This window comes from Caretta caretta, chromosome 8 (genome assembly GCF_965140235.1).
Source record: "Caretta caretta isolate rCarCar2 chromosome 8, rCarCar1.hap1, whole genome shotgun sequence".
Classification (NCBI taxonomy): domain Eukaryota; kingdom Metazoa; phylum Chordata; order Testudines; family Cheloniidae; genus Caretta; species Caretta caretta.
Window position 1 is genome coordinate 30,827,458 of NC_134213.1, and position 18,558 is coordinate 30,846,015.

An 18,558-nucleotide genomic window follows, 5' to 3' on the forward strand; every position below is an offset into this window, starting at 1 on the left:
GCAAAGAAAGTTTGCCCACCCTGATCTAGAGCCATCCTCTTTGGAACCCCTCCTTCAGGTAGTTGAAAGCCGCTATCAAATCCCCCCTCATCGTCTCTTCTGCAGACTAAACAATCCCAGTTCCCTCAGCCTCTCCTCATAAGTCATGTGTTCCAGCCCCCTAATCATTTTTGCTGCCCTCCGCTGGATGCTTTCCAATTTTTCCACATCCTTCTTGTAGTGTGGGGCCCAAAACTGGACACAGTACTCCACATGAGGCCTCACCAATGTCAAATAGAGGGGAATGATCACGTCCCTTGATCTGCTGGCAATGCTCCTAATTATACAGCCCAAAATGCTGTTCACCTTCTTGTCAACAAGGGCACACTGCTGACTCATATCCAGCTTCTCGTCCACTGGTGGCATGGATGCTGCAAACATGAACAAGAGTCCCAGTTCACATTCGCATTTCCCTCTTCAAACAGGACCACATCACTATGGAGTAAGAACTTCAGGCCTGCAGCGTCCACGTGGGGGAATTCTAGTGTGGCACTTTGGTGCACGCGGCGATCCACACCCATCTCGTGGGACACACCCATTTGGTGTGTTCAGCACCGCACGGAGCTTAATCAGCGCAGGAGAGGCACTGAAAGGGACAAAAATACGTCTCAGGGTAGGCAACTCGTCCCAGTTGCAGTGAGGTGGGTGCTGTCGCGCACCGCTGCTCGCCCCGGTGCTGCAAGCAGGCGCACGCGAAGGGGTCAGTGCCCCGTACTCCCACAAGCCGCCCGATCCACCTGGGACAGCCGCTTCTGCCGGCGCTGCTTGGAGGGCGGCTGGCCCGCTCGCGTCAGTTATGGGCTTCGCACATGCGCAATGGGATTTTGCTGTATTCTGCGCCTGCGTACTGCGATCCAAAGCTCACGCACCTACATGGTGGTGAGCGCACGTATTCGGGGGGAGTAGGGGGTCTGTGGACGCGTGCGCGTTGACGCGCTAAGAGGAATGATGGGCGGGGTGGAGTGTGTTATCGCGAGGTTTGTGGGGAAAGGCTAGAACTGGAGCCGAATTTGAACGCGGCGAGCGGAGCCAGATCTGAAAGCCTCCTTGCGGGCCGGGCTGGGCCGAGTAAGCGGGAGAGGCCTGGGGGCTGCCCGGTGTCTTCACTGCCGCCGCTGCTGCTCTCCCCTGAGGGCTGGCGCCGGCGGCTGCCGTTAGCTGTCCCGGACTGGGGGCGGTTTTGGGTTGTCCCCTTCCCCGGGCAGGCGGGGGCCGGAGCTGGGCGCGCGGAGTCCCCCCTTCTCCGGGTGGAGGTCGCTGGCGGTGCCTGGTGGGGGTCGGAGCTGGGTGGGCGAGGTCGGAGCTGACTGTCCTTTCTTTCGTTCTCCGCTCTCCCCTCTGCGGCGGCTGGTGTGGGGCAGTGGTTGAGCCTGCCAGACTCCGCAGTAGACTGAGTTTTGTGTGTAGAATCATAGAACAACAGCGGTGGAAGGGACCTCAGGAGCTCTCATTATGCCTCTTTGTGCTAGATTACTTATAAAATCATAGAAGAACAGGGGTGGAAGGGACCTCAGTAAGTCATCTAGTCCAACCCCCTGCTCAAAACAAAACCAGCCCCAACTAAATCATCCCAGCCAGGGCCTTGTCAAGCCGCGCCTTAAAAACCTCTAAGGATGGAGAGTCTACCACCTCCCTTGGTAACCCATTCCAGTGCTTCACCACCCTCCTAGTGAAAAAGTTTTTCCTAATATCCAACCTAAACCTCCCCCACTGCAACTTGAGACCATTGCTCCTTGTTCTGTCATCTGCCACCACTGAGAATAGCCAGTGTAACCAGTGACCAACCTAGAAGAACATTCAGGTTGCAAAGTGGAGCCCTCAGAAGTCAGGGAATGACACGATTCACATGTTAGTGGCAACTGTAATTTAGCCCTCTTGTGCATATTTATTTATCAGCGTTATGTACCCACATAAATTTTGTAAGAGAGACCCTGGTCTTATTTAGCGCATGGAATGGGAGGTGTTCCCTGAATGAGTTCTTTTGGTTGTTTGATGTGTGACCGTATTTACTGCATATTTGCTATTGCTACTATGCCTGCTCAGTGCTAGTGCAAGTAAGACCTTAGGGCAGTGGTCGGCAACCTTTCACAAGCGGTGTGCCGAGTCTTCATTTATTCACTTTAATTTAAGGTTTCACGTGCCAGTAATACATTTTAACATTTTTTAGAAGGTTTCTCTCTGTCTATATATTATATAACTAAACTATTGTCATATATAAAGTAAACAAGGTTTTCAAAATGTTTAAGAAGCTTCGTTTAAAATTAAATTAAAATGCTGATCTTACGCCACTGGCCTGCTCAGCCTGCTGCCAGCCTGGGGTTCGGTTCACCTAGGCTGGCAGCAGGCTGAGCAGGGCCTGTGGCCAGGACCCTAGCTGGCAAAGGACCGGCAGCCAGAACCCCAGCTGGGCAGCGGGCTGAGCGGGGCCAGTGGCTGGGACCCCAGATCAGCAGTGGGCTGAGCAGCTTAGCCCCCTGCCACTCAGTCTGCTGCCGATCTGGGGTTCTGTCGGCCGGCTCCTGCCAGCCAGGGCCTCGCTCAGCCCGTTGCTGGTCTGGGATCCTGGCCCTGCCCACATAGAGTGGGTACCTATCTTCTTCCTGGCTCTAGCCCATTCTTTTCCGCTCTCTGCACTGAGCTGAGGATGGGAGTGCACTGAGCACAGGGCTGGGGGTGAAGGAGTAGGCTGGGGGTTTGGGTGTAAGGTCTGGCCAGGAGCTAGAATGAGGGAGGGAGCTCAGGGTTGTGGCAGGAGGTTTGGGTGTGGAGTGCTTACCTGGGCAGCTCCCGTTTGGTGCCAGGGGTGCAGGTGGAAATGTGTGTGGGAGATGCAGGAGCTCTCGTTTGGTGCTCAGGGTGGGAGTGGGAATGAGGGGGGTGCAGGAGTCAGGGGGCTGGGTATGTGTGGGAGGTGCAGGAGTCAGGGCAGGGGGCTGGGTATGTGTGAGAGGGGTGCAGGGGTCAGGGCAGAGGGCTGGGGGTGTGGGCTAGGGTTGTGGGGGTGGTCCCAGCCCCCTGCCCAGAGTGGCTCACGGCAGGGGGCTGGAGGGGATATGCCCTGATTCCACCCCCGCAGTCCCCAAGGCCCTGTCCCCACCTCTTCTGCGGCTCCGCTTCTCCCCCTCCTCGCAAGGGCCATCAGCTAATCTGGGGCAGGGAGGGAGAGGAGGAGGGGCAGGAACCCAGCATGCTGGGAGAAGAGGCGGGGGAGGGAGGACCTTGCCTGCCCTGCAGCAGCAGCCGGCGGGCCAAGCTTCTTCACCCTGACCCTGCGGGAGGGGGGAGGAGAAGAGTGGGCTGGGGCGGGCAGGATTTTTAATGGCACACTGCTGCCTGCCGGGGTCCCGGCCGCTGGCCCCGCTCAGCCTGCTGCCAGCCTGGGTTCGGCAGCAGGCTGAGTGGGGCCGCCGCCTGGGACCTGGCAGGCAGCAGCATGCCATTAAAAATCGGCTCACGTGCCATCTTTGGCACGCGTGCCATAGGTTGCTGACCCCTGCCTTAGGGTCTTAAGTTGGTTACCCAAAAAATAAACACACAATTAGTAACCATCTATGAAAAGTTTGGTTTAAGTGATTGCCTAGCAACATGGACGGTTTCAGAGTAGCAGCCGTGTTAGTCTGTATTCGCAAAAAGAAAAGGAGTACTAGTGACACCTTAGAGACTAACCAATTTATCTGAGCATAAGCTTTCGTGAGCTACATGCATCTGATGAAGTGAGTTGTAGCTCACGAAAGCTCATGCTCAAATAAATTGGTTAGTCTCTAAGGTGCCACAAGTACTCCTTTTCTTATAGCAACATGGAGGAACTTAGTGGCAAAAGGGAGGGATAGAAGCCAATTCTGTGCACAGCATTCAACTACTTTAGCCGTATGATCATCCTTTCTCTTTTAGTCCCATGCTTCATTCCCTATGTCTTCTAGCTGTTGCAAGAAACAAAACAGACAACAGCCAGCTGTGAAGTTGAGAACTTTGCAAAGTTAATAATGTTCTTTTAATGTAATTGTTGTGTACTTTCCTAAGATATTAAAAAAGCAAACCTGAGGGGGGACAGATGCCTTCTTGCGGCATCATACTGATATCCACATTGTTAATTAGCCTCTTTGTGGACCTGCACTAGAGAGGAATGGGACACTTTGACTGTAGTTTTTACAGATGTTTGCTGACAGCAGAGGTGTGGTAAAGACTTGGAAATCTTGAGTTCTATGCCAAACTCTGGAAGGGAGCGTGCACTAGTACACATTTTTCTGTCCATTTCCCCTAAGCTTGACCACCTCTGCCCCATCCTAGTCCTATCTCTTTCACACTACTGGCTTCTTGTCCTGTCTCAGCTCCTTAGCCTTCTGTTCCCAGTTCCAGTCTCCTTGCTTAAAAGTCCTAGGTTCACCTCTCCATATTCCCTGTCTCATTCTTCTTCTCCAGCCATTCCCAGTTCACTCCTCTGCTTCCTAATGTTTCTTGCCTGCCCGCAGCCCTTGTCCCCACTAGCTTCCAGTCTCCCTTTCCAGGCTTCTCGTCTTATCTGTGTTCTTGCATGCCCCAGCTCCTTGTCCCAGTCTCTTTACCCAGCCAGTCGTAGTTCACTCCCTGCACCCTGGCTCATTGTCAGGTCTGTATCCCCTTTTCTCTTCCTCATCCTCTGCATCTATTCTCAGTTCTCTCCACCCACCAGCTCCCTGTGTTGCATCACCTTCCTTCCCTGGCTCCCAGACCTAGTTTACTGTCAGCTCCTTGTCTAACCTACTCCTGCCCTGCAACCCCATACGCTTGAATCAAATGGCTTTCTCCTCCACACTGCCTGGGTGGGAGCGGTCATAGAGAGCATAGGAGAAACAGACTCTGCTGTCAGCTCTGGTGCCCAGCCAAGAGCAGCTATTGAGTAAAAATCGCTGGGCTGGAGGGAGCACAATCAGTCAGTCTGTGGGCATGCCGTCTATGCAGTTTTGTCATTTGCTGGAGCTATGAGGGAATGGAGTATGCTCAGTGGGTTTGGTGTATGTGCCATCCCGTCATGTGTAGATACTCTTGTGGGGATGGTGCATGCTCATGGAGGATGCAGTCTTCAGAAATCTTAGCTGTTAAATTCTAGCAAATGTCCATTGAGCATGTGTGAACTGCAGTTTTTTTCAAAGGCTTCCAACTTGATGAAATTTGGCTGGATTTTCATGGCAAAAGGTGCATCCCTAATACATCGGTCACCCCCTTCCTAATTTCAAGTCCCTATTCCAAAGCATGGTGAGAGAACTTTCCAAAGAAAAGATCCAAAGACATTTTTTTAACATGGGAGAAAAATTTGTTTTCATTAGCATTGTTCTCAGAAATGCTTGAATTATTTTGACTGAAGTGTTGAAAAGAAAAAAAAAACAGCCTGAGGTATATACATGAAGTGGAAAACTTCAGCCTAAAGAGTTAAAGTTTGTAAAGTTTAAAAGCAATTGAAAACAGGATCTTATTGTGGGGAGTGTTAAGCAAATATAGTAATAGATGGTGCTACCAGCTCTGTGTAGAATATCCCCTTCCTTAGCCTTGCGTGCTCTTCCTCCCCTCCCCCCGTGCAAATGTAGATTGGTGCAGGTGTTTCTCCATGTGGTTGACCCTTGCTTTGAGAGAGGTTAGTTATTGGGTAACTTCTGCAGTGGTTCTCAACCATGGATATGTGTACCCCTGGGGATATGCAGAGGTCTTTCAGGAAAGGGGTTCTCAACCTTTTTCTTTCTGAGGCCTCCCCAGAATGCTATAAAAACTCCTTGGTCCACCTGTGCCTATAAAAGCCAGGGCTGTCATTAGGGGTTAGCAAGTAGGGCAATTGCCTGGGGCCCCAAGAAGCTAAGTTACTCAGGCTTTGGCTTCAGCCCCAGGTGGCGGGGCTTGGGGCCCCGGGCTTCAGCTTTCTGCCCTGGGCCCCAGTGAGTCTAATGCCTGCCTTGCTTAAAATCCTACTCGCAGCCCTGCAGGGGGCCCCAGACCTCTGTCTGAGAACTGCTGTTCTAGGGGGTACATCAACTCATCTAGATATTTGCCTGGTTTTACAACAGGCTACATAAATAGCACTAGCAACGTCAGTACAAACTAAAATTTCATACAGACAGTGACTTGTTTATACTGCTCTGTATACTACTATACGCTGAAATGTCAGTACAATATTTCTATTCCAGTTGATTTATTTTCTAATTACATGGTACAAACGAGACAGTAAGCACTCTTTCCGTAATAGTGTGCTGTGACACCTTTGTATTTTGTCTAATTTTGTAAGCAAGTAGTTTTTAAGGGAGGTGAAACTTGGGGTATGCAAGACAAATCCTATTCCTGAAAGGAGTACAGTAGTTTTGAAAGGTTCAGAGCCATTGTTCTAAAGCAGCAATGTCCAATGACTTTCTGTAGGGTTTTTGGCTTCCAAATCAATAAAGCATTTTTGAAAATTTTACTGGCAAATGATTGACGACAGCAGATTTTGTGGGAGGTAAAGCCATCCTGTGTGACTCTTCTGGAGGGAGTTTTGCCTCTTGTCAAATTGAAGGAACTGGCTGGAATATCTGGAGAGCATTGCTTATATTGTGAGTAGAGAGGATATGCAACAATTAGAAGGAATTTCGGCTTTGCACTCTGTGCTGTTGTTGCTGTTGCCAAGAATGAAAAAAATAAGTATGTGGATCCTATCAGTCTTGCATTAACATTTTAAGATTTAGGTGTAAGAATCTTTCATTGTGTTTTCAAAGAAGCGTTACTTCAGGTAAGTAAGTTTACCAAACTTTGTGTAGCTTCTAAGAGCCTGGGAATGGGCTTGGGCTGCAGATTTCTTTCCACAGAGCTTGAAAAAGCCAGTGAAGCATTGGGGAGGTGAAGAGGTGGTGGGAGAGACCACAATGTGATGTTATACAGAAACAAAGTTTTTTTGTTTAAAAATGAGTTCAGCCCTTGTGGCTGTGAAAACAGATGCACTGCTCTCCTCCAGAAACTGCAGATAGAACTCCTGCAACTCAGCTGCTGCTCAGAGCTCTGCCAAGTAGCTGCTAAATTAAATTAATAAGAACCTGGTTGCTTTTGTTACTCTGAACCTTGGGCTTGTATTTATTAGCTAACTATAAAAGTATTTTAACATGACCGTGAGTAGTTTAGTTAACCTGAGGGTTAAATATGAGTTAGTTTAGACAGTGATTTTTATGTGTAACATTTTGTCAGCAGATCATGGGTAAAAGCTCCTGGAACCATTGATGCTAGCTTAAGTGATAAACATGCAGGTCACTGCCCATGCTGTTCTAACCCCCCAAGTAGCAGCAAAATGTCACAATTCTCCCTCTTCCCAGCAGTGGATGTTATGGCAACTGAGCTTTTCATGACGATGTTGCCCCTGAAATATTTTACAATCTTTTCTTCCCACCCTCTTAATTTTCTTTGAGGTCTACTAGGTTTTGTTCGCTGGTCATCCTTTGAGATCCTCAGAGGTAGGGAGTTAAAGAAGGGGAAGTGTATAGTAGTCAGGTTGAAATTTGCAGATTGTTTGTGTTGGGAGTAGAGCAGAGCAAGGATGTAGCTTCTTGTTTTTTACTGACTGGTGCCAGTTACAGAGAATCTGTCCCTTGGCAGCCTAGTGTGGTTTTGCTGTTCCTGTACTAGCAGACAGCTGCCTCAAATGGGATTGGAATGGGATTTGCATTTCCGTAGGGTCTCAGTCTGATTTGCATTCTCAAAAGGCAGCAACAGACCTGAAAGAAGTGCGGAGAATAGTCTGATATGCCCAGCTTCAGCTATGGGCAGAAACTTTGTTCGTATAAATTAAAGTTGTACATTGAGGATAAAATCTGAATAGTTTAATGGACTCGTAAAGGTGAGTTAGAAATGTTTTCTCAGAGATTTCTAAAAAAACAGACTTTTTGATTAAAGCAGGGTAAGAATGTATTTCTGGGGTAATTTCAAATTGACTTTGTATTGTCTTTGTTTCCTTTATAAATCCACACTACAAGTTGTTAGTCATAGTTCATTTACTAACATTGAACAAGGAAGTAGGAAAAATGATCCTGTGCATGAGTATAAATCTGGTCTGCTATTATTGGCACAATATCAAGGCTGTTTAATATCACTAGAGACCACCTATATTCCTAGTTAGTCCTAGTAGCCTCCTTTTATGAGCCATAAAGAATCTAGAGTTTTAACTACCAGAGTGATACGATCTTAAAAATCTTACATTTTAGAGTTCTTCTTGTCTGTGGCCAGATGTAGAGGTTATAAATGCCAAATTTGGTGACAAACACACGTTAAGATGATATGCTGATCATAAAGGAAAAGATAAGGAGTCCTAGATTCTGTTTCCAAATCTGCTCAAACTCGCTGTGGTGATCTAATTTCTCTACCTCAATTTTTGTGCTGTAAAATGGTATTTATTTCAGAGGGGGATCTGTGGCTTAAGTAGGTACTTGTATGAAGAAAATAATGCAAGAAGAAGGGGATGTAATAAAATGGAAAGGCAGCTAATTTCAACCTAATACAAGGAAACCATTTTTTAATACAAAACTTGTAGAACTTGCTGCCACCAGATTGAGACCAGCGTCTTGGTAGAATGCAAAAGAAGAACAATGTGTTTATCAACAGCAATGCCATCAGTTAAATTAGGTGTTTAAAAATAATTGTTTAGAGCAGTGGTTCTGAACCAGGGGTATATGTACCCCGGAGTATGCAGAAGTCCTCTAGGGGGTAAATTAACTCATATAGATATTTGTCTAGTTTTATAAAAAGCACTAGTGAAGTCAGTACAAACTAAAATTTCATACAATGACTGACTTATTCTGCTCTACATACGATAACACTGAAATGTAAATACAATATTTTTATACCGTTGAATTATTTTATAATTGTATGGTAAAAATGAGACAGTAAGCAATTTTTCCATAATAATGTGCTGTGACACTTGTGTTTTTATGTCTGATTTTTGTAAGCAAGTAGTTTTTTAAATGAGTTGATGGTATGCAAGACAAAACGGACTCCTGAAAGGGATACAGTAGTCTAGAAAGGTTGAGAGGCACTGGTTTAGAGGAACAAAAATCTCAGCCGAGTCTGGTTCATGGTCTGAGTACTGACATAGGGGTTAGGAAGAAACTTGGGTTATGGATAGGTTATTCCATAACAGTGAACTAAAATTTTTTCACACTGCCTATACAAAGCATTTGGTACCGACCACTCTAAAGGACAGGATACTGGACTAGATGAACCCAGTGATCTGTGTTTGCAATTGCTGTATTTCCAGGTGTTTGTGGAAAGGGCCTGACAATGGCTGGTGTGTACTTCAGGAAGGTGGTGAGGGTTTGCTTGGGAGATAGATTTTGATATGGTTGGGTTTTTTTGGTGTAGTGGTGAGGAGCAGCTGTAAGTCTCAGTTAGAATTTTAATGTTTTATTACAAAAGGGACTGAAGGCCAGGATACTTGTTTTTTATGATACAAGATGTATAAAAACAAATGGCTTTTCATTTGTAAACTTGAGTCAACTGTTAGTAGTTAATTCTTGTTATGTCAACTTGTGATGCTCTTCCAAATGATTATGCTGTACTTAACCTGTTAACCATTTAGCCATATGTTTCTCTTATCAGGCTAGCCTATGTTTTCAAAAGCAATTAAGAATAAGCCTCAGACTCAGTAGATAAGCAGACTAAATACATTAACCCTTTTAGAAATAATTCCAATTTGTTCTCATTCACTGTACTCCAACTGTTCATATCACTCCACCGTATAACTCAGTAGCTGATAACACATATGCACGTAAATAACTTCAACAGAAACAGTGGGACTATTTGCATGCATGTATTGGCAGAATTAGGGTTTAGGATTAAGTTTTTGTCTCAGATTGTTAGTTTAATGTTCAAGACTGACAAGTCTGTAGTTTTAAGTGGAATCATGCAACAGTATAAAGAATTGACAGTCTTGAATAACCACGCTGAAACATTTAGTTACAAAATTAACTGTGCCCAAAAGGCATTAATTTGGACAGTTTCTTCAAGAATGAAACGTTAGTGGTGGTCTCTCTATTATAAACATACTGGGCTAGATCCAACAACAAATATATGAGAGCTGAAGTATATATAGTCTGAACTATTTTATGTTACATCTCCTGTATGTTGAACTTAAGTTTTGACTCTCCCATGATGTACTAAAATTCATAATCAGATCTCAGCTTGGAATTTCCCAAGCTTTTCTAGTTCTATACCTGGAGAACACAATGTTTTCTTTTGGTAGTAGAGAGGTATGAATAAGAACCTCCATAGGGTAAATAAATGCCATATGATTTGAATAAATATGAATAGAATGCCAAAATAGTAAATAAGCTAAAAATGAGTGTGTGGAAGAGCAAAGGTATACTGAAATATCTGCGACACATATCTTCATATGTAGTTGTACTCTGTCTCTTGGGGGGACTCCAGATTGCTGTGAAGGAACCAACCGCTAGATCTTATGTGCTTTAAGCTTCTAGGGTCTGAACAGAGTCCAGGCACAGACATTATTTTGGAGTCCCTGGCCATACTTTCAGGACGCAGGTCTTCTGTCTAGCACCCATTTTTGATAGTTAAGACCCCAAGATCTAACTGCCTAGTCCCTGGTAGTAGTGCTGACCCTCCCCTCCCTGATATCTTAAACACACACTTTCAGAACTCTAGGCATGTGGGCATTCTGAGTCCACAAATAAACTCTTCGAGGACAAGTGATAGGTGTAACACAACTTATACACAGACTTCGCACAGGATTCCTAGCCATTTTTGGCCTTTATTTAAGGGCACGAGAACTATGGCAGTCTATACAAAAATAAACTCTACACGCATTTCCCTACCTCAGTTTCCTCCTCATTCTAAGCTTTCTTTGGGCTAGGGTCAGTTTTCTAACGTTGTCCAGAGTCTTTCTGCAGTACATTACTTGTCTTCCTAACCGTGGAGCCTCTCCTCTGCTTCCTCCTCAGCTAGCTTGCTTTGACCTTTATTGATTCTGAAGCTAAATTCAGTCCCCTGTTTTTAATAATTAAAAAAAAAAAAAAAAACAACCAGAAAAAACAAGCCAAATCTCTTCTTTCCCAGAACTCCCTATGGTTCTGAGTCTTCTCCGGCAATGTTTCCAGCAGGGATGGGTTCCTGGGCCTATGTTATTGAACATTTGTATCAATGATCTGGAAGAAAAAAATAATCACAGATAGATAGTTTCCAGGTGACACAGAAATTAGGGGTGTGGTAAATTGTGCTGTATCGGAGACCAGTCTCCTTTGCTGTTAGGATCTCTTGGTAAGCTTGGTGCAAGCCAACAATATGCTAAATGCTTAATATAGCTAAATAAAAATGTTCACGTCCAAGAATAAAGACGATAAGCCATAATCACAGAATGGGGGGACTATCCTGGGAAGCTGTGACTGCAAAAGATTTGCAGGTTATGATCAGCTGAATGTGAGCTCCCAGTACAATGCTGTGGCAAAAAGGGCTAATGTGATCCTTGAATGTATAAAGAGGGGAATCGCAAATTAGGAGTGGGGAGATGATTTTACCTTTGTATTTGGCACTGGTGATACCACTGCTAGAATAAAGTATCCAATTCTGGCATCCACAGTTCAAGGAGGATGTTGATAAATTGGACAGGGAGAAGAGCCATGCGAATAATGAACTAATTGGAAAACATGCCTTTAAATATAGTGACACTCAGAGAACTCAATCTATTTAGCTTAACAAAGAGAAAGTTAAAGGGGTGACTTGATCAATCTGTAAATACCTAGGTGGGGGGCTGGTATTTATAATGACCTCCCTAGTCTAGCAGACAAGGTATAGAAGAGGAAGCTTGAGAAATTCAAACTGGAAATAGGCATAAAATTTTAAGTAATCAACAGTAGGAGCAACTTACCCAAGGTTCTGGTGTACTCTCCATCTCTGGTAATTTTTTAAAATAAAGATTGGACCTTTTTCTAAAAGATTCTCTGTTACAAACAGGAATTATTTCAGGGAAGTTCTCGGGCCTGTGTTATAACAGAGATTATACTAGATGGTCACGGTGGTTGGTCCCTTCTAATCTTGGAACCTAGTGGTTTTATTTATTTATTCTCCCCCCCCCCCACCCCCCTAAAGGCTAGCATCAGCACCTTGGGGTCTTTGTTCTGCATTTGAATATCGTCTCAACTCCAGACACCAGCACCATATTGAGGGGTTGGGGAAAACTTGTTCTCCCAATTTCTCTAGTAATATCTTCAATCCCTGTGTGTGTCTAATTCAGAAGTTGCTTGATTCTCTGGTGTATGGAAAGTGGAAGAGGGCCAAGACTATAACAGGGTTCAAAAAAGAACTAATTAATTCATGGAGGATAGGGCCATCAGTGGTTATTAGACACGATGGGCAGGGATGGTGTCCCTAGCCTCTGTTTGCCAGAAGCTAGGAATGGGTGATAGGATGGATCACTTGATGATTACCTGTTCTGCTTATTCCCTCTGGGGACCTGGCATTGGCCACTGTCAGAAGACAGGATACTGGGCTAAATGGACTTTTGGTCTGCCTCTCTCTAGAAAACTTCTGCCTATAGCATCTGATCTGCTAAATGCAGAAATTTTTGGTTGAAGTTCTATGGCCTGTATTAGGCAGGTCAGGTGACATTATCATAATGGTCCCTTCTGGCCTTAAAATATGATTGTGGGATTTAATATTCCAGTATCATCTAAAGTTAGAACAGTTCGATCGCAGGCTGAGTTTATGTGACTGAGTTAATATTAATTTATAGAAATTGTAATTGAGAGATAATTATGGAACCTTATTGTGCCATTTTAGTTAGCTTTCAGAGGTGAAACACTTTTAACATAAAATGCCCTGAAACTAGCAGTTAATCTGGCAGCAGTGCCATCCTCAATACTGTTTCTTGCCCTTTCTGTTATGACTTTGGTTTCCACACTAAATGGGTGGTATGCACAGTAGGCAACATTGTAGGTAGACTAAATGTGAAATTCAGCATGATATACAGTATCTCATTAACAGCATTTCTTGGCTCTTAGTTTGTATGCCTTTCTCTTCTATCTTACAAAACAAAGCCACTGAATAATAGACATAAGCATTAACCCAGATACTCCTCTCTGGCCTTCACAGACAGTATTTGCTTTGAGTTATGAGGTGTTCAAACCAATCTACTTGTGAAAAAAATTAAATGAACTCAAAGATTGAGTTTCTTTAGTTGGTCTTAAACAAATTACAGTATGGATGTATCAAACAGAATATTAGAAATGGTTCACACTTCAATGCTTAACTAATAACTATAATATTCAAAATGTAAACTTGCCACTTGACTGTTTGTCATTAACGTCAGAAAAATTAAATGTAATACAAGCATGACAAAATTTGATGCTAGAAAACTGATTTAAGGACTCACGGAATAGAAACTGAATATATTTAGAGTAATTTTTTTTAGTTAGAAATTTTTTGCTGTAGCTAAGTCAATCAAACTTCTTATGTAGATAAAAGTTCAACACCCCGAAAGGTTAGGAGGGTTGGGTTTCTACCATACCTGTACAAGATGAAACATGGGTATAACTAGGGCTGTCAAACAATTATAAAAATAATTATGATTAATCATGAGATTAAAATAATTGCAGGATTAAAAATAGAATATCATTTATGTACATATTTTTGGATGCTTTTAAAATATATTCATTTCAGTGACAACACAGAATACAAAGTGCACAGTGCTCGCTTTATTATGTAAATATGTGCACTGTAAAAAAATAGTATTTTTCAATTCACCTCATACGAGTACTGTAGTGGAATCTCTTTATTGTGAAAGTACAATTTACAAATAGAATTTTTTTTTACATAACTGCACTCAAAAACAAAACAAAAGTAAAACTTTAGAGCCTACAAGTCTCTTTATCCTGGTTTTTACTTTCTTAAATGAGCAGTGTCAGTTCTTAATTTTATTTTTCAAAAATCCACTACACCAAGACCATACATCATACTGGAATGTTGAAAAGGAATTTTAGAGAGAAACTAGGTTTTTACATTGAGCTTTGTTTTTATGTTGACTCTAAATTTGTTTGCTCATCTTGTATGTGCAGACTTCCAAAAGAAGCTGGAGGGCGAAAAGAAAATGGAGACAGAGGCAGTTTCTAATCTTCGTCGCCAACTGAAGGAAGCAGAAGATGAGCGGAGAAAGGCAGCACAATATGGCTTGCATATACTGGAGCAACAAAATGAGATGCAGAATCAGTTAGATCAGCTACGGAGTGAATTGAGCACCAAAACTGAGGTGAACTTTTATGTTAGATTTGACAGAATATTTTTATTTTTTGTAACTTCAATATCATTTTTAACTTTTGTGATTTTTAAAGTACTTTAATTTTTACAGTTCTGGGAAATTAAGCAGGGGATGGTTAGGGCAGCTCTGAAAGCGGGATGAGGCTCCCAGTATGGCAGACCCTTGGCACAAGGTGTTTTGGGATGGACACTGCGGCCCTGGCCTGGCAGAGCAGAGACCTATGGCCAGGGTTGTGAGGAGGAGGACAAGACCCTGGATGTGTGGGGAGGCCACCTTGCTGCTGAACACTTTGTGCCTGGGGTCAGTGCTGCACTTCTGGTTGGTGAGTGAGTCAGCGAGCTGGGCTGCGGACAACTCCCTCTGCGGCTGCTGAGCTAATGGCACTGAATCCCTGCAGGCACAAGGTGTGGGGAAGGCTGCAGTCCTGGTAGAGAGGAGCAGAGGACCCCGGCTCTCCCAGCTGGTGAGAGAGTTGGGCTGTGACAGCAGGGCTGCAAAGGGCTCCTTGCACTGCTGGTGACACCTAATCTCTGCAGGTGCAGAGAAGGCTTTAGACTGTGGGCCACAGGGGAGGTAACCTTGCTATCCACTGGCAGGCACCACGTAGCACGACTCCCCAGACGCCAAGGGCTGCTGTTTTTTCTTGTGGCCCTGGCTGGGGTCTGGCAGGGCAGAGCAGGACTGCAGTGTTTCCTGCACCTTGTGCCTGCAAGAAACCAGCATCAACAACACTGGAGCTGTGTAGGGAGCCCTTTGTTCCCTCACTCATGTGACAGCAGGGATGCAGAGAGTTCTCTGCTGGCACAGGGCAGGTGACTCATGATCACTGTAGGTGGAAGGGGGGGAGGAGAGGCTGTGCTTGTACCAGCTGTTACAGATGGATAATTTTGTGTTGATTTTTAGTCAGTTGAAATTGACCTTTTCCGATATCTCTAGATTTCAATCAAATTGTGCCAACCCTAATTATACTCCTCTATTCTAGAGAGGTGTTTTTGCCATTCTGTCTGTCTCATTAGATTCCATTGGTTTAGGCTTTTATACTATCCTCTCCTTGGAAAAGCGTCTTTTTCCAAATTTCCAGCTGAATGAAAGCATAAAATGTAGGAAACCCAAGCTCTTCTTGATAGTTAGCTAGCACACTATTTTGGAAGTCTTGTAATAAACCACTGAGATGATTCTTTGAACTGGAAGCTGGAATGATAAATGGGACTTGCATCTATGTTGTCATATGTCTGCCTGACATTCAGATCAAGTTTAACAGTGAATAAACATTTGAATAATTCTTTTCCTTCTTAATAGCCAAAACATGTCATGTAAGCTAACATTTTAAAATGATTGTTAAATGCTAATAACACACTGAAGTATTTCATGTTGTATTCATGTTCCTCATGTCAGTTGGACACTGATGGTGATGTCACAAGATGGTTCATGACTGACATGCCCAAACACGAACACACTGGGGACCACGCGGTGGGGGACTCTCTGCAGTCTGCCTGGAGAATTAGAGGAATATAGGAACTACTAAATAAATTACAGAAATTCTGGATGGATGGCTCTTTCCTGTAAGACAGATATGAAAATCTTCATGAAGCAATTGATGACTTTTGAAAAAGACAGATCAGCTGGAGTTAGAAGTCCTAGTAATTAGTTGGTCTTGGATCTCGAGTCTAAATGCATTAAAATAAACCAATGCCTGAGGAGCCAGTTAAAAAGAAACAAAGACTTATCAATATCACATTTCTTTTTCAGAAATTTGAACAAGACAAGTATTCACTTCAGAGAGAAGTTGAGCTCAAGAATAGAATGTTGGAAAGCTTGAGCTTTGAATGTGATGCTCTTAAGCAGCAACAAAATATGCAACTGGACAAACAGCGAGAACAATTTGAAAGAATCCATGGACAAGAAATCAGACAACTTAAAAACAAGGTTTGGGATGTACTGAACTGCTAAAATGTTGCTGACATATTAAGGAATATTTGCAAGAATACTTAACTTATTTCTTGAAGTAATAACTGCAACTATCACCCCAACAAATCAAATGAATGGTTCAGACATACAGCTATTTTTTTCCCCTTCTACTTGGTACCTACATTGAAAATTCCAGAATTCAGTTAGCCATCAATCCTTCTGATCATTTACTTATTTTTAATCAAACGTTCCAGCACAGTAGCACTTAGTAACTAATGAAATAGTATTGGAGACAAAAGGCTGCTTATGGTAGAATTTCAGAGGGAGGAAAATATCAGCAATATTTAAATGAATATTGCTGATTCTATACAAGATAATTATGTTTGTTCTGCAATTTACTCAAGCCAGCAATTCGTTGGCAATGTGGAATTTAGGTAGAACGTAAGGAAGAGTGTCGTCACAAAACAATGTGGTTGGCTTCATGGTAGCCTGTTACAAAAGCAGTATGTTCTGCCCTAGCAGAGAGTGCAGCGTGTCGATTCAGCAAACCTCAGTGTTTCTCATAAAGACCATGTGCTTAGTTCGGTGGTGAGGGCCAGGTTTATTGTTGACAAAGTGCAGTCCTAGTGCCCTGGCTTAATGGTTATAGGTACACTAAGATGTATGCCTGAGGCAGCATGGCAGCTTAATCAACATAATGTAATACTGTCCCCTAGGCCTGTACAAGATGTCCTTCCTATGCCTTCTCTCTTGATACATTGATACAAATAAGTTAGGTATTACACTCCAGATGTTGTTAGTTACCACCTTTATTCTTGTACCTGGTAGTTGGAACAAAATATCCTTCTCCAATATTCTGTCATTCCCTTTACCTTTACAAGAGGTCAGTGCGTTCCTGTACCGTTTCTTAGTAATGTGTTTATGTAGTTTCATAGATTCATAGATATTTAGGCCAGAAGGGACCATTATGATCATCTAGTCTGACCTCCTGCACAATGCAGGCCACAGAATTTCACCCACCACTCCTAAAAAAGACCTCACACCTATATCTGTGCTATTGAAGTCCTCAAATTGTAGTTTGAAGACCTCAAGGAGCAGACAATCCTCCAGCAAGTGACCCGTGCCCCATGCTACAGAGGAAGGCGAAAAACCTCCAGGGCCTTCCAATCTACCCTGGAGGAAAATTCCTTCCCGACCCCAAATATGGCGATCAGCTAAACCCTGAGCATATGGGCAAGATTCATCAGCCAGATACTACAGAAAATTCTTTCCCGGGTAACTTGGATCTTACCCCATCTAAAAACCCATCACAGGCCATTGGGCCTATTTACCATGAACATTTAATTACCAAAACCATGTTATCCCATCATACCATCTCCTCCATAAACTTATCGAGTTTAATCTTAAAGCAAGATAGATCTTTTGCCCCCACTACTTCCCTCGGAAGGCTATTCCAAAACTTCACTCCTCTGATGGTTAGAAACCTTCGTCTAATTTCCAATCTAAATTTCCTAGTGGCCAGTTTATATCCATTTGTTCTTGTGTCCACATTGGTACTGAGTTTAAATAATTCCTCTCCCTCTCTGATATTTACCCCTCTGATATATTTATAGAGAGCAATCATATCTCCCCTCAACCTTCTTTTAGTTAGGCTGAACAAGCCAAGCTCCCTGAGTCTCCTTTCATAAGACAAGTTTTCCATTCCTCGGATCATCCCAGTAGCCCTTCTCTGTACCTGTTCCAGTTTGAATTCATCCTTCTTAAACATGGGAGACCAGAACTGCACACAGTATTCCAGGTGAGGTCTCACCAGTGCCTTATATAACGGTACTAAAACCTCCTTATCCCTACTGGAAATACCTCTCCTGATGCATCCCAAGATGACATTAGCTTTTTTCACAGCCATATCACATTGGCAGCTCATAGTCATCCTATGATCAACCAATACTCCAAGGTCCTTTTCCTCCTCCGTTACTTCTAGTTGATGTGTCCCTAGCTTATAACTAAATTTCTTGTTATTAATCCCTAAATGCATGACCTTACACTTCTCACTATTAAATTTCATCCTATTCCTATTACTCCAGTTTACAAGGTCATCCAGATCCTCCTGTAGGGTATCCCTGTCCTTCTCTAAATTAGCAATACCTCCCAGCTTTGTATCATCTGCAAACTTTATTAGCACACTCCCACTTTTTGTGCCCAGGTCAGTAATAAAAAGATTGGTCCCAAAACTGATCCTTGAGGAACTCCACTGGTAACCTCCCTCCAACTTGACAGTTCACCTTTCAGTAGGACCCGTTGTAGTCTCCCCTTTAACCAATTCCCTATCCACCTTTCAATTTTCCTATTGATGCTCATCTTATCCAATT

At 43.6% G+C, this 18,558-nt stretch overlaps 1 protein-coding gene across 4 annotated transcripts in view; it reads left to right on the plus strand.

Annotated features, from left to right (window-relative positions):
- Nucleotides 1-1,004: 1,004 nt before the first annotated feature.
- SPDL1 (spindle apparatus coiled-coil protein 1) overlaps nucleotides 1,005-18,558 on the plus strand; it is a 50,978-nt gene continuing 33,424 nt past the window's right edge. Inside the window, exons 1-3 of one of the 4 annotated variants that reach the window (XM_048861125.2) lie at nucleotides 1,005-1,107; nucleotides 14,082-14,272; nucleotides 16,031-16,207. In XM_048861125.2, the coding sequence (XP_048717082.1) occupies nucleotides 14,114-14,272; nucleotides 16,031-16,207 (336 nt within the window). In that variant the 5' untranslated portion in view covers nucleotides 1,005-1,107; nucleotides 14,082-14,113. Of the gene's footprint in view, nucleotides 1,108-7,459; nucleotides 7,479-7,502; nucleotides 7,862-14,081; nucleotides 14,273-16,030; nucleotides 16,208-18,558 lie in introns of those variants that run through there. The other 3 variants (XM_048861127.2, XM_048861124.2, XM_048861129.2) reach the window with 3 other exon arrangements.